The following is a 16,266-nucleotide window of genomic DNA, read 5'->3' as shown; positions in this document are numbered from 1 at the left end:
CTCTTAGTCTTTCATATATATCTTTAAGCTCTGATGTTCTCTAGCTCTGTTTCTTTTCATCATACCTCAAAGGAGTTTTGCAATTTCGATCACCGATAAAAGCATCCTCCGGTTGGTTGCGTTCCGTAGACGGAGAAGTTTTTTCTCCTCGCATATTTTGGAATTTCGTGTCTTCGGCTTGCACCGCTAAGGTACTAAGAAAATATGAGATTGTGTTTGTCTTGTTTGATCGTAAATCCGTCTTTACATTCGTGATTTTTGATCTTGTTCTTCGTTGCATTTGTTTTGGCTTTGGTCTTCTTTGGTTGTTAAAAGTGGACTGATTACGAGCTTACTGGAGAACTTAGTTATATGTTCGTGATTGTTAAGTATATGTGGTATTAAATTTTACTTGTCAATGGTGGTTAAATCCATGGAGTTTTTGGGTTCTGTGTTAATCTTGGAGCAGTTGTATTTTGTTTATTTTTGTTCAAATTGACGGTGCATATAATTTTTTTTTTTCCTATTTAGCTCTTAAGGTTTAAGAGATACAATTCTCAGTTGAATGTTCAATTTCATCCGATTATTCTATGAGGTTCAGATTCTAATGTTTCGCCTCCGCCTCTCGCTCTATTGAAGTGAAATTGTTAGTGTTGAGCCAAAATACCATTTGTCTTCGTGTCTTTTATTTAATGATTTTTCTTGCTGTATAGTTTGATTCTGATCATTAGTAATATGCAAAGCATTAAAGGATAAAAGAGTATGTCAATCTTATGCAATGTTGGATCTCTTAATTACATAGGAGGGTTAAATCTCTATTAAAAAGCTAATAAATGATAAATGGGAAATCGTGGCCAAAAGCGTACTGAAATGGTGGATAGATTACCGGCAGACAAACGGGCTTGCAGTTCACTGGAATTCAGGCCAAGCTCGTCTAATTCGTCTATGAAAATGCACGTGACGGTCATTAATTCAAGTCCAGGCTTTCATGATAATGACATGGACACTTCACCATCTGCTTCTGCCTCTAGTCGTTCAGAAGGAGAATATGATAAGGATTCAGCCTACGGCTCTTGTGATTCTGATGATGCAGAACAAAAACATAGTGATCTTCGGAATTATCAGAGGCAAAGATCGTCTAGTGATCATGGACGATTGAAAAGGATTTTGTCAAGCTTGGGTGAAGAATCTGAGCTGTCTGCACAAAGAACACTGCTAGTGGAGCTATGTGAAGTTTTATCATTCTGTATGGAGAATTCACTATCGAGCATGACATCAGATTCATTATCTATAGTTCTTGTAAATCTGGTGAAACTTGATAGCGATCCGGAGATAGTGCTTTTGGCTCTAAGGGCTATAACTTATTTATGTGATGTTTACCCCAGATCTTCTAGTTTTCTAGTTCGTCATGATGGAGTACGTGCCCTCTGTCAGATGCTAGGAGTTATTAAGTATTTGGATGTTGCTGAACAGGTGAGCTCATCATGCTCACATGATTATTAGTCTTAGTTCATTCATTAAATTATATGATTCTAGATATTACAGTCGATAGCTCATCTTTGGATGCTGAATACTCTTACTAGATTTTAGAGATTCTGTTTTAATGCAGTGTTTGATAGCCTTGGAAAAAATATCACGGGAACAACCTGTCGCCTGCTTAGAGGCTGGTGCAGTTATGGCTGTTTTAACTTATATTGATTTTTTTTCTACTAGCATACAAGTAAGGTCTTTTCCTTTCTGGATTTTAATTTTTTCTTGACAATTTGATTGAATTCATGTTCCTATTATTTTGTTCCCGCCAAACCCTATGATCAAAAGATTGAAAATTTAACGTATAAATCTGGTTTGGATCAGAGGACTGCTCTTCGTACTGTGGTGAATGTCTGCAGAAAACTTCCTTCTGAGTGTCCACCAACTTTGATTGATGCTGTTCCTATACTATGCAATCTCCTTCAGTATGAAGATGGGCAGGTTTGAATAACTGGGCTTGAATGCTTCATATTGCTTTGTTTTTAATTTTTATTTTCTTATCAATCTTCTCCTTGTTATAATCACACATTTCAGCTGTCAGAGAATGTGGCTTTATGCATGATTAAAATAGTTGAGCGTGTCAGTCAATCCTGTGAGCTTTTGGATGGTCTCTGTCGTCATGGGCTGATTCAACAAGTCATTCACCTTATAAACTTGAATAGTCGAACGACGTTGTCCCAGACCACTTACAATGTAAGTAGAGAATCGTACACGAAATGGTTTATAATTTTGTATATTTTTATTTTTTAAAAATGCAAATGAACTTCTAGCTGTAGCCTCTACCACCATCTTTAAGGCAGAATGGTGAATGACCATCGAGTTTCTTTTCAGGATTTGCTTGGTGCACTTGTCAAACTATCTTCAGGATCAACTGTTGCTTTCAAGACTCTTTATGAGCTAAACATTAGCAACACTTTGAAGGACATATTATCTGCTTACAATCTCTCGCATGGAATGTCTTCTTCATGTTCTGTAGTTGACGGGCAGCGCAACCAGGTATTAGTCTATTAGCATGTCCACAGGAACACTCTGACTGGATGCCGTGACAGATTCTTTTTTAAAATATTTCTAGGAAACTTACAGAGGGATATTTTCTTTTCCTCAATAATTATTCTGAAAAAATACTTCAAATCATAGAAATCTATTTTAAGTGTTGCAGGATACAAATGGATACTATTGTCTGGAAGTTTTTTTTTATCTTTCCAAATCTCAAGTCATGCTTTCGATATATTGAAGGCATGTGCAACATAAATCTCTAAAATCAAGATGCTTTGTTAAGGATATAACATCATGTTCAAACCTCCACTGTACCTGGCTTGCGCTTAGTAGCCTGTGCTAGGAGAATTAATACCTTAACATTTGTCATAAGTGATAGTTCAATTGCTCATAATTGGCCTAATTTGAGTCTAGAATTTCAATATATGCCTCAATGTTTTTATGATTTTTCTAAAAATTTTGTATGGGGATTTCTTGTAATTGATTTTTCTCAGGTATGTGAAGTCCTGAAATTACTTAACGAGCTTCTCCCCCCTGGAGATGCAAATGCAGAAGAATTGTCCGAAAAAGTATCTTTTTTAGTCAGTAATCCCAAGAAACTGCAGAAGTTTGGCTTGGATGTACTTCCTTTGCTTGTTCAGGTGGTTATTATTATAAACTAATAAAAGAGCTGTCTCTTCCCATCCTCTATAACATCTCATTTTCCCTGCTGCAGGTGGTTAGTTCTGGTGCAAACTTGTATGTTTGTTGTGGCTGCCTAACTATTATCTACAAGTTTGTCTGTTTGGGTGAATCTGGCATGCTTGTCGAGTTGCTTCAGAACACCAATATTTCTAGGTGAATGGTGCCTCTGATTTTCTTTTTAGTGGTATTTTCAAATTGCTTTCAGAACGTCTAATGATTTTTTCTGCCTAATTTGTCAGTTTCCTGGCTGGAGTATTTACTCGAAAAGACCACCATGTGCTGATGTTAGCTTTAAAAATCACTGAGATTATCCTGCAAAAGCTCTCTAGTATATTTTTTAAATCATTTGTTAAGGAGGGTGTTTATTTTGCAATTGATGCACTGATAACCCCAGAGAAGTATAAACAGTTGATTTTCCCAGTGTTTACTGGTGTCCACCCTTCAATTGGTTCATGTCAAAAGTCTTCAAGAGAAAATGCAAGATGCTTATGTTATGCCTTTTTGAGTGGCTGTTTCTCCTCAACGGGAGAAACAGGAAACTGCAAGCTTGACAAGGACTCTGTTTATAGTCTTGCATATCACATAAGAACCCATTATTTTTCTGAAGAATTATGTGACACTGATAAAGGAGTGACAGATATTCTTCAAAATCTTCAAACTCTTTCTGGTTCTCTAGATGATCTATTGAACTTGTCCTTAATTAAGGAAACTCCAGCGCAGGATGAAGAAAATTGTTATGCTTTATTGGCTGAGATTATGTCAAAGCTGAAGTGTGGCGAGCCCATATCCACCTTTGAATTTATCGAAAGTGGAATTGTCAAGTCATTTATAAATTACCTAACTAATGGTCAGTATATGAGGAAAAAGGGAGAACCACAAATTATATCTAGACAGTTCTCAATTATGGAAAGAAGATTTGAGGTTTTTGCAAGGCTTCTCTTATCTAGTGCAGAACCCCCGTCTGAAAGCTTGCCAGTTTTGGTCTTGATAAGGAAATTACAAACCTCACTGTCGTCTTTAGAAAACTTTCCTGTTGTTTCTAGCCAGGGACTCAAACACAGGAATTATTTTGCTACGGTTCCAAATGGTCGGTGCATACCACATCCTTGTGTGAAAGTTCGGTTTGTGAGAGGAGACGGGGAAACAGATCTCTGCAACTATACTGGGGATATCCATACTGTTGACCCCTTTTCTTCTTTGAATGCCATCGAAGGGTTTCTGTGGTCCAAAGTTGGCACAAAAAAAGCTGAGCAGTCCTTTGAAGCAGATAGCCTGAGGGAACATCAAATTAAACTCCTCTCAAATGTATGTTCTGGTTGGGGTGTTAACCCAAAACTAGTAGGGTCTGACAGCATGTCCACAGATTTGTCTGAAACTCAGGTCTCTTCCTGTTTTCTTTTTGAAATTTATAATTTTGAGAAAATCATAAACTACTCCAAAATTTTATGATACTGAAGTAGAGTGATTTATTATGCATAGTGGAGGTCTGTTTACTTCAATGAATTTATGATTCTGGTAAATAAGGTCCATATCTAGATCCATTTGGTTTAGTTCAGTTATTTTTAAGTGAGAATATAATTAGATGAAACTTATATTGTAAGTTGATCATTTCTATAAGCACATATGTGAAACTGTGTTAAAAGATGGATCGGTTCTAGAGTTTGCACCTTCATCCATTGCAAATTTTAATTTGATCCTTTTGGATTCAACTTTATGCCATTTTTCTCCTTCCAAGTAAACTAGAAAAAATGTTATGGTTCCAGCAGAATATTCTAGTATAATTGGTTGCCTCACTTCTCTTATATTGTCTTTTTGAGTGACTGCTTAGTCCGTGACTGAGAGCATTGATTCATCTTCTGGACTATGGTTATGTGTGCATTCCTAAATTTATTTTAACCTTGTTTTGGTTCAGGGATCTACAGAAGTCGACACCGATGAGAAATTACAGTATTCTGTATCTTGCAGTAAGAAAGGCATGAAGCCCAAATTGTTACTTTACCTTGAGGGAAAGCAGCTGGAGCCCACTTTGACACTTTATCAGGCAATTCTTCAACAACACATGAAAGAAAGTGAAACTATTTCTGGGACAAAATTGTGGAACCAAGTATATACTCTAACATATAAAAGTGCTGGAGAAAGTGAGGACAACAGTTCTAACGAATTATTTTCTGCGTCAGACAAAGCTGCAACGTTGAAGTTCTCTTCATTTTTCCATGGTCTAGATTGTATTCTGCCTTCTGACTTGGCAAAAGAAAGTCCTGCTTATGATGTTTTATTTCTTCTAAGGAGCATAGAGGGCATGAACAGAATGGCATTTCACATAATGTCACATGAAAGGATTCGTGCTTTTGCTGAAGGGAGAATTAATACCTTGGACAATATAAAGCTATCAGTTCCTTCAGTGCCGCAGAATGAATTTGTAAACAGCAAACTGACTGAAAAACTTGAACAGCAGATGAGGGACTTTTCTGCGTTTTCTATTGGTGGCATGCCTTTATGGTGTAAGGAACTTATGGATTCATGCCCTTTCTTATTTAGTTTTGATGCTAGATGCAAGTACTTTCGGATAGTAGCATTTGCCATGTCGCACCGCCAGCCATATATAAGATCATACAGTGACTTAAGGACCTCAAATGACGAACGATCAAATTCTGGTGGCTTGCCTCGTAAGAAGGTATTAGTACACCGCAACAAAATTCTAGATTCTGCTGTCAAAATGATGAATCAGTATGCACATCAGAAAGTACTGCTTGAGGTGGAATACGATGAAGAAGTTGGCACAGGGCTTGGTCCAACATTAGAATTCTATACTCTCGTCGGTCGTGAATTTCAGAAGTATGACCTTGGAATGTGGAGAGGGGATCATGGTGCTCTTATTTCCATAGAGGGTAGAGAAACTGTTGAATCTCCATTTGGGCTTTTCCCTCGTCCATGGCCATCAACCCTGGATACTCATGAGCTATATTTTTCCGAAGTAGTTAAAAAGTTTGTACTTCTAGGGAAAATTGTGGCAAGGGCCATCCAAGATGGTAGGGTTATGGATATCTACTTCTCCAAAGCCTTCTATAAATTAATACTTGGGCAGGTACCTGCATGAAATTCTTTCAAGTGCTTCCTCTTGTCTTTTTTGCATTCCATTATTTGATTTCATGTTATTCGTGTAGGAGGTGAGTATATATGACATCCAATCATTTGATCCAGAACTTGGAACTGCTTTGCTCGAGTTTCAAGCTCTGGTCGACAGAGGTAAATTGTTAGAATCTGTCTGTGAAGAAAACTCGTCGGCCAAACTTGAATTTTGTTACCATAATACCAATATTGAGGATCTTTGCCTTGATTTTACTGTTCCTGGTTATCCTGATTATCTCCTGATCTCATCTCAAGATCATACAATGGTAATGCAAATTTTCACTGTGATTATGGTCATCTTTTTGTAAGGATGCACTAAATAACACAAAATACAATTGACCTTTTCCCAGGTAAATACAAAAAATTTGGAGGATTACGTCTCTCTTGTTGTAGATGCTACTTTAAATTCTGGAATTTCGAGGCAAATAGAAGCATTTAAATCTGGATTTAATCAGGTTAGCTTCACTATGACCCCTCTTACTTATTGGTTTTCTCATGTTTATTTATTTGGCCGCTCTAGTTAACACTTGCAGAATGAAAAGGATCCTTTCTTGTTCATAATCTTGGGAATTCAGCTTATGTTTTGATATATTTATTTAGGATCAAAATTTTCAATTGGATGATATACTGCTGTTTTATGAATCATTATCGATGCCTTTGGCTAAATAATATCAAATGATTTGATTTCTAGACGTGATACCGGATTGCGTATACTTTGGTTTAAGTGCAGATGTAGTTCTATTATCTCATTCAAATTTTAAGGGAAGAACTAGGAAAATCTGTGGTTCGAATCTCCCAAACGTGTTTATATCAGTTAAACTTTTGAGTGTCTATAAATTATGTTATAGGCACAATATAAGGAATGGATGAACTGCAATGTTAAATTGCAAGGAACTTTCAACTCGAATGTCATGAAGCGTTTCTTAAAAGAGAAGACACTCAACCATTTAGTTGGTTTAAAGAAAAATGATTAATTACCTTATAAAATACACGTGTTTGTATTGTCTTTGTACATTTACTGGTACTTTCGCGATCTTAACTGATAATCGCTATCTTTTCGTTGTCAAACCTCAGGTTTTCCCCATAGAACATCTTCAAGTTTTTACTGCAGAAGAATTAGAGCGCTTAATATGTGGAGAACACGACTCTTGGGCTGTACGTGTATCAGTTAACCAGCTTATTTACTTTTCTGCAGTTATTATCCATTAACTAGATTTTTTGTAATTTTTTGGTGCAGTTGAATGAACTCCTTGAGAATGTGAAGCTTGACCACGGATATACAGCCAGTAGCCCTTCCATTGTTAATGTTAGCTTATAAAATGAACCCTACCTATTGCTTTGTTAAAATATTTCTTATTAGGTTATTGGCATGATTCTCACCCATTTTTTGAATTGTAGCTGCTTGAAATTATTCAAGAGTTCGACAACGAACATCAACGAGCATTTCTACAGTTTGTGACGGGGGCGCCAAGGCTTCCTTCTGGAGGCTTTGCATCTCTAAATCCGAAGTTGACTATAGTTCGAAAGGTTCTCATTATCAACACATTCTCCTTAAATATTTGATTCAATCTAGCCCATATACTTACTTTTTTGAATTTTTCTTTTACACAGCATTCTAGCAATCTGGTTGATTCTGACTTGCCTAGTGTGATGACCTGTGCAAACTATCTAAAGTTGCCTCCGTACTCTTCAAAGGTGATTACTTTTTTCGTGTTTTGCTTATTTAATCTTAGCTCGATTGACTAATATATATACCTTAGATGAAGAGGTCAAAGGTTCAAATCCTTCATTTGCATATCGTTGAACTAAAAATCATTGTTTTTCTTTCCATTGGAACAAAAGGGTCATTCTCACTCCAAATTCTCTATTTGTTCAGGAGGTGATGAAAGAGAAGCTTTTATACGCCATCACGGAAGGACAAGGCTCGTTTCACCTGTCGTAGGATCCTCAAGTTTCTTAACATATGTAAAAAGTGAAATTGGTAATTATGAGAGTAGAGCTATAACAAAGGTGAAAATGGAGGAAGAAGATCAGATTGTGGGTGAATAAGAGGAGGCTGCTTCTTCTTCATTGGTGGGTAAGTTCCAATGTACATAACTCTTATGTACATAGAATAGAATAAGGCTGTACAGCAAAACGGAGGGTTTTAGATTTATCGGCATGGTCTCCCATTTACTTTTATTAACCCATGCTGACACTGTAAATAATCTCCACGGTAAAAATTAGCTCGTCCTACTTTCTTTCTTTTATTGTGCATAGACTCTGTGCCATGTGGAGTTGAATGTATTTAATTTTCTGGCCTAACTATGCATGTCCTGAGAGGTGAGAAATAGTCAATTCTTTTTTTTTTTTTTTTTCCCCTCAATTGAAAGAAATAGGCAATTTTAATTTGCTAACTCCTTGACATAGAATTTGCTCTGATAAATGAGCGTTTTCACTCGCTTCAAAAATTAGATTTTTTTTATTAATTCAAAACTTTAAAGTGTTTTTATTTATTAAGATTTTCTTTAGAAAAAAATATTATAATTTAAAATAATTCAAGAAATCATAGTAAATACATTTTAAATTATTAATTTTTTTAGAAAAATTGACTTTGGGTTAAAAAAAAAAAAAACATTTATTTCCAAAGGTACTCCAAATGAAAACCTCTATATTTTAGCAAGTTTAGTTTGATGTTATATCTTTCAAGGTAATTTCTTTTAGTATAAATAAGACAAAGGTAATTTCTTTTAATATTAATAAAACAAAGAAAGACGAGACTTTTGAAATATGAATGTTAAATTGTAAATGTTATTGAGAGGAAGAGAGCAGGTGAGGTTTTCAAATCTTGGTTAGGTTTACCGAGGAAAGATAATCCATTGGACTGCATAATGACAAAAAAAAGAATGTGTTTATTTTTAATGGTCTGTATAGGTTTGCAGCATAAACTAGTGGATTCTAGACTATATCAGTCGGGTACGCTCGAGTAGGCTGGACTGGAGTATATAAATTCTTCTTTGCAAGAGACATCCCTGGGTTGTTTTAGTGATGTCTCTGGCAGCCTGGGATCTCCAACTATCATGCCAAACAACATTCTTTTTGTACCACTTAAATATGTTATTCGTTGAAATTACTATACAATTATTACAGCATCAACGAATAATACATGCTTGGTATTGTGGAAGAGCCACTTCTAGCCTAGAGACATTTTGGGAGAGAGAAATAGAGTAAAGAACGTTTGACCTCTCAATATCGGCCAGTTTTATCCCCTAGACCTTGTAGATTGACTGGTGTAAGATGAGGATAGCACCTGTTTAGGAAATGTATGGATTAGTGCAAAGATTGAAAATGATCGGTTGATGCATAGTTTTGTTGTTTAATTGGTTTTATGTTTGCTAAGAGAAGCGTGCACCTGATATGTCTTTGGTCCCTTCTTAAGCAGATATCCAACACTGTTAAGATTTTCTATGAAGGTATCGATGTCGGGTACTTGCAGACCAATCCTATCTGCCAAGATATATATTTCCTGCAGGACATCGCATATGTGGTTAGCTCGGAGCTGAAAGTGATAAGCTTTAACAGAGACAAGAGCGTGTAGCATAAGCCTACGGAGATGGAGAAACAATCTTTCTGCTGCAAATCTGATTGCTTGTTGAGTGCACTTAAAAATCGCTTGGCTTCTTTCTGTTGACTCATTCCTCCACTTCGACCAAAATCCAGGACCCCATGTTCATCTACGTACTTGTCATAAAGGGATTCCTTCATTATTTCTACCACATCCTGCAAAATTAATGACAAAAGTCAAGTTTGAGTCGTAGTAATTAAATTTGGGGTACATCTTTCTATAACTAACCATGGCATCTTGTACTGTAATTTCTTCCCTGAGGTCTACCCGTGCTCGAGCTTCCGCCAGCCTCACCAGACTTTCTAGTTGCCTTGCTGTAATTGGTGTACCATCAGCTGATGTATTCTGGTCACGCAGTCGCAAGTAAAACTTTTGCAAAATGTCTGCTGCCGGCTTTGACATCCTAATTCCAGCATGGAGAGATGTGTTAGGATAGATTTCGAGAAAAGTTCTTGCATAGGAGAATTCCAGGTGAATTCCAGCATGTGAATTCACCTGTAAATTCATATTGAAAAAAAAAAAGTTCTTGTAAATTCATGTAAATTCGTATTGTAAATTCTCCAGGTGAATTTAGGTGAATTCCAGCATGTAAATTCACCTGGGGAAAACAAAAGTTCTTGCATAGGATATATATTTGCGAAGAAGTTGGCCAGGCAATGGTACAAAATCGCTATCTTTTGCTCGGTCCAATCTCAGTCTTGAAACTAAAGACTCGCCTTTTGAACAAGCATCTCCTTTTCCATCATTCTCCATTGGTACATTCTTCAAGGCCAAAGGAGATATATCTGATTCGGGAGAAACTCTTTTATTAGTGGAAATCGAGTGAGTGAAAGTAAAAGGAATAGATAAGAGATAGGATACATACCTTTGCGTAATCTCTTTGCTGTAGAAGCGCGTTCCCCATATCCTGCATGAAGCTGCAAGAAAGACAGAATTCTATCACATCCGCTAATAGAGAGAATTCGAAGAGTTTATTGTTCTCTCGACAAATATCATACTTGATGTAGATGCCAAAATATGAGACATCCTTATTCCTTAATTTGTTCAAGCACATTGTTGCCTTCTGCTCAAAAGTCTTATCGGTATCAGAACAGACGTTTATCACGAATTGTTACTCACTTTTTGTTTTATGTCAATCTAACGGTAAAGATAAACTTCATTATTGGAATGTTCTTTCATCTTCTCATAGAGCTTCCGAAGAGTATGGTTTCAATATCTAAGTTCCAATTAAATTCGTCAGAGTAATTCGAGAGATCACTTGGCATAAGAAAAAAAGCAACAGAAATTAACTTACCGACATGATGTGCTCTGAGACTCTCTTATCCAGAAATTCGTCAGGTTTATCCAGCAATATGAAAACTAAATCAAATCTCGAGAGAAGAGCAGCTCTCATCTTCAAGTTTTCATTCACAGTTTTTGCCCGGCTGCAAGTTTTATTTTAAGAATTAATACATACCACCAATATAAAAGAACATGTTCCCATCGTTATTCACTTGGAGTAGACTGGAAAATTTTAAATATGGATTCTTTGAAATAAAATAATGTATAGAGATTTTCCTCAGGAATAAGAACAATATTCTCTATAAATAGAAAACTGGAAAACGTTCAACTTGATATTTTGAAGAGGAAGGATTATAAGAAAGACTCAACCATATAGATGTTTTATCGGTCACAAAATCGAATAGTCAGTCAGGAAAGCAAATGACTGAGACAAATACATTTCTGAACGGAATTTACTTGTAATGTCCGCCAACAGGGTTAGCTGCAGCTAAAACGGAAGTACGTGCTGATAGACTTGCTACCAGCCCAGCTTTTGCAATCGATACACATTGTTGTTCCATGGCTTCCAATAACGCCTGCAATAATCTAATGTAAGAAAATCTAGCCATGGACAATGAAAAGTAAGAGTTTAATTGGAATTTAGGCATTGGCTCAAAAACCTGATGTTCTGCAGACATTTTATCAAACTCATCTATACAGCATAATCCACCATCTGCAAGTACCATAGCCCCTGTGGAAAAAGTAGACTACATTGCTAGAGGAGAAAACAATATATTTACTATGATGCGCTTGCAACTCAGAAGCATTTAAGCACCATTAGACCCAGATATGTTCACGCTGTGTTTTTTCTTGCATGAAAGTTATTACTATTATTAATCAATTTTGAGGAGAAAAACTAACTTAGGATTAACCATAGGAGCTCTTTTTAAGCTTTGACTAAATTTGAACATTTGAAAGTATAACGACCAAAATAAAATGAAGCCCAGTGAACCAGGACCAAAATGGTATTTTAACCAAGTTACTTTTTTTTCCCCTTTATTGGTTATTATAATAAGATTCGAAATTCATGAAACATTTGTCATGTTTCTTTAAGATTGCGATGTTTTCTATGGAAATTTAGTAGGAATATCAGGCCCTCTCTAATCATATAATCAAGCAGATCGGAAAAAGCGGTGGGATAGAAGGTAGCCAGGATTTTCTTTATTACTACTTTCTGAAACTGAAAAGTATCGGCTAGGAGGAGTTTTAAAGCATAAGATGAGCATTCAAGTAGAATTCTCTTCAATCAGCGGAACTCCGTTATTGTAAACCATTGAAGTTCATTGTCATCTACTTGTGAAATCTATGTATGCAATAAGCTCTTGAAAGATTTGAGCTATGTCAAAACTAGCGTATAATAAGAATTTCCCAATTCCCAATGTAAGGATTAATTTAATACTTGGGAGTCAAGGAATAAAATCATCAAGTGCCCACAATATTTTGTTTCCATGATAAAAACCAAATCACTACCATTACAATATGTAAATCCTCAATTTTAAAAATAGGAAATGACGTTGTAAGGTTCAAGAAAAGACATACCAGCCTCAAAAGCATAGTCATTTGTCATGGAATCCCTCACAACAGCTACAGTTAGGCCCGCCTTGGTTGTTGCATTACCACAAACATAAATTCCACGTGGAGAAATAGCTGCAGCTGCTTGCAGTATTTGACTTTTGCCAAGTCCAGGATCACCTGTGAAATTAACACCAAAAAGTTATCCATAACGTCTGTTCATTGATCACAAAGCACTCTTTTCTAGAAGTGAGCATGGAAAGGATATGGACATAGAAGTATACCAACAACTATGACATGAATATCCCCTCTAACAGGAACTTTATTCTGGTCTTTTGAATGCTTTCGAACACCACCAAATAGAGCTAGTGTTATTCCAGCTTTTCAGATTTTAAGTCAACCCACAAAATACGTCAGCCAAAAAAATGGAGGGAACTAGCAAATCTGAATTTGTATAAAATGTTACCTTTAACAAGTTCATGTCCATAGATGGATGGACATATAGATTGAAGTATTTGACGGAAAACATCGGAACCATATTCCCCAGAGAATTTCACAATAAATTCCAAATCTCTTGGGGAGAATGAGAATAAGTCAAGCAACTCCGTTGCTCTTGCATTGGAGTTAGAATCTTGCATCTCCTCAGGTGAAGATTGTGACTTGGAATTTTTTATTGAAACAGCCTCCAGGTACAAATAGTACAATCCTTGACTTTTGCCTTTCGATTTTCCTGAAAATATATGAAAAGTTGCTTTGATCTGTACTAGTAAAGAATGGGAATCAGAAATCCACAACATAACTACTGTTTGGTGAGTGATTTTTTTATTTATTTGATTTCATTTTTGCTCTGGTGTTGATGTGTGATGTCAATCATTGAAATTTTTATCACGACAAAATTATCGAATTGCTGATGTATAGCATTAATACAGTCTCCCTGTTAGAGAAGAAAAATCGATTAAGAACAAGCATTACCCAACAACCTTCAACTGTTGAAGGAAACAAAAATACTAATCAAAATTTATTTTCTGCGTAATGAAATACCTAATGATTAAGATGTTGATGTGTGTACTTGCAAGCAAGAAATGTTTAAACGCGACCCATGGACCAAATTACCACTCATGGGAAATATTAGAAGTTAACTATACAACTTGGAAGAAATCTGGTACCTCCTCCAATATCCATGTAATTGTTAATTACTTTTATGATTCCAGTAACAGTGACAACATCTCCAGGGATGCATGCGTCAACAAGATCTTCAGTCAGTTCACATTCTACAGTTCGAGGCACCCTTCCTTCTTCATGGTCATCAGATTTAGTGAGTTCTTGCAACCTGGAAAGATTAAAAAATCATATCTAATATTCACAGTAGTAGGAAAAATTATGTACCTCATGTAATGCACATAAGAAAAATGTCTAATGAATAGATTTTTCCACTGAGTAGGCAGTAAAACTAACTGTAAATTGAGATTATTTTCAGCTTTTAGAAGTGTTACCGTATTTTCTGGAAGTCAATTGCTTCAGCTGTAGATCGAATGGGAATAAATGTTTTGCTTTTGCACCCATCAAGCTCACAAAACGATGGAGGTGAAAACTTACCATCAGGAAAGATGCGTGTAATATTGCTTTTACATTTAGCACAATCAAAGCTCATTTGCACCACCAAAGGCTTAACAGTGCTAACTTTAACAACAGTACCACGCACTGATACAAGCTTGTCTGCATTGTCCCAAAGTAATATAGCCTACATTATTTCCTTAAGAACTTAACAGTAAAACTTCAGACTCAATAATAAATTTGTAAGAAGCTACGAAGTACCAATATATGCTGCCTTCAAGTTCTTCAATGCAAGCATGGATTCTGAATAGTTGTGCAATCGGACTAGAACTTTTGCGACAACTTCTAAATTGTGCGCCCATTTGGTCCTTATTACCTGCTTTAAAGGCCAGCTAACCATCCTAAGCTGAAACCCTGAAAGTATTTTATAGCAGACAAATGGAAAACGAAATTCTCGTAATAATTTGTTTTTACCTGGTGAAGTGCAGCACTCATACATTTGAGAGCAACTTTAGGATCTTTCTCTAACATTAGGTATAATTCATGTTCATCGCAAATCTTTCGGAAGTGTTGAAAGTCAATTGACAAAATAAAGATGCCACGACCATCATCAATAGCCTGTCAAAATAATTGAAGGTCAGCTCCCTCCTTCACGCGATTCTAGGAACAAGTGAAAAGGACATGGAGAGGACTTCGTCGGCTACTTTTGCAAACCAACAGATTTAAATGTTTTCGCATTACATCCAACCTAGAAGCGAGGCATTTCTAGTAAATATTACAGTGTATAAAAAAAACCTAATGAGATGACCATTGACCATGATACAGGCTTGAGATTCAATAGGAAATCGATGTTGCAAAATCAACTACAAATCGCAAGCTGGAAGTGACCTTGCAGGAACTACCTACATCCAATTCTTGATGCAAGAACATATCACGAACACTCGAAACCCCGCGCCACACAATTTGTTCAATTAATCCCATGTAAAACCAAAAAAAAAAAAAAAAAAAAAAAAAGGAAAAATCAATCCGAATGAGAGATGAAGTTACCTGTGAAGCAAGATGCCGACCTGCCGGAGAAGAAAAGAAGAAAATAAGCTGAGAAATGAGCTTAAGCCATTCATTTTCGACAGTGAAGACAGTATGGGGGAAGTACAAATCAAAGATGTCTCCAGCTATATCAAAGTCTGAAAACGCTTGCTCCATGCCTATCTTCGCTCAGTAATGATCGCCGGACATTTTCCATCACAACAAAGCGTTCTTCCAATTTTGGCGGGAGAGAAACGCAGCGGTTTAGTCTAAGGTGGGCTGAACCGGACCGCCGACCCACTTCATGGGCTAGTGTCCAAAGTAAATGGACCAGTTTACGGGCCCAATGTTGGGCCCAATGTTAGGCCCATATTAGTCCATGTTAAAGCAAAAGGCCCATTTTTACGGCCCATGTTGGTTTAACTACTTGGCCATGTTAGGCTCAAACCAAAGCCCCAGTTTTACGTGCCACGTGTTTGGCCCATACTGGTCTAATTTTTAGAGGGCTAAAATGGAACAGCAAATTTAAAATAATTCTTTCAGAAAATGACTAAATACATTTAGTTTTTTTTTTTAATTAAAAAAATCATTTATTCTCTCGAGTTAATACTTTATTGGATCTAAAATTGATGGGCTAGTGTGGGCTTATCCATGTTATAGCCCATGATGGTCATTATGGGCCCATAAAAGGCCCAGATTCATATGATCAAATGTTTAGGCCCATGATGGTCCATATTAGGCCCATCTTCACATGGACGTGTATCAGGCCCAGTAGGTTTACGTGCCAATTGGTTGGTCCATATTAGGCCCATATTCACATGGACGTGTATCAGGTCCAGTAGGTTTATGTGCCAATTGGTTGGTCCATATTAGGCCCATATTCACATGGACGTGTATCAGGCCCAGTAGGTTTATGTGCCAATTGGTTGGTC

General features: G+C 36.5%; 2 protein-coding genes across 3 annotated transcripts; one reads left to right on the top strand and one right to left on the bottom strand.

The window, feature by feature from the left end:
- The first annotated feature begins 2 nt into the window (after positions 1-2).
- On the top strand, positions 3-8,622 carry LOC111800111 (E3 ubiquitin-protein ligase UPL4). The gene is made up of 17 exons (XM_023683691.2): positions 3-191; positions 782-1,452; positions 1,589-1,699; positions 1,834-1,950; positions 2,044-2,202; positions 2,341-2,505; positions 3,000-3,146; positions 3,221-3,342; positions 3,429-4,569; positions 5,102-6,274; positions 6,354-6,584; positions 6,669-6,773; positions 7,393-7,473; positions 7,556-7,624; positions 7,717-7,845; positions 7,930-8,013; positions 8,195-8,622. Exons 2-17 carry the CDS (start codon positions 820-822, stop codon positions 8,258-8,260), a joined length of 4,533 nt encoding a protein of 1,510 aa, XP_023539459.2. The 5' UTR covers positions 3-191; positions 782-819; the 3' UTR covers positions 8,261-8,622.
- A 567-nt stretch (positions 8,623-9,189) lies between these two features.
- LOC111799584 (putative DNA helicase MCM8) lies at positions 9,190-15,698 on the bottom strand. Of its 2 annotated transcripts, XM_023682976.2 has the most exons (17): positions 15,356-15,698; positions 14,783-14,926; positions 14,570-14,684; positions 14,248-14,470; positions 13,921-14,084; positions 13,221-13,484; positions 13,039-13,134; positions 12,782-12,934; positions 11,863-11,933; positions 11,660-11,778; positions 11,217-11,346; positions 10,788-10,839; positions 10,521-10,707; positions 10,151-10,325; positions 9,907-10,077; positions 9,710-9,823; positions 9,190-9,607 (listed from the first exon to the last, which is right to left on the bottom strand). In XM_023682976.2, the coding sequence occupies exons 1-17, from the start codon at positions 15,509-15,511 to the stop codon at positions 9,560-9,562; spliced, it is 2,382 nt and encodes a 793-aa protein (XP_023538744.2). In that variant the 5' UTR covers positions 15,512-15,698; the 3' UTR covers positions 9,190-9,559. The 2 variants fall into 2 exon arrangements, with proteins under 2 accessions (XP_023538744.2, XP_023538746.2); XM_023682978.2 differs by lacking the exon at positions 15,356-15,698 and having other exon boundaries at positions 14,570-14,700; positions 14,783-14,916.
- Positions 15,699-16,266: the final 568 nt, after the last annotated feature.

The sequence above is a fragment of the Cucurbita pepo genome, chromosome 8 (genome assembly GCF_057944985.1).
Source record: "Cucurbita pepo subsp. pepo isolate OVF chromosome 8, ASM5794498v1, whole genome shotgun sequence".
Classification (NCBI taxonomy): Eukaryota; Viridiplantae; Streptophyta; class Magnoliopsida; order Cucurbitales; family Cucurbitaceae; genus Cucurbita; species Cucurbita pepo.
The sequence above is the reverse complement of the archived record's forward strand: the minus strand, read 5'-3'. Positions and strand labels throughout refer to the sequence as shown.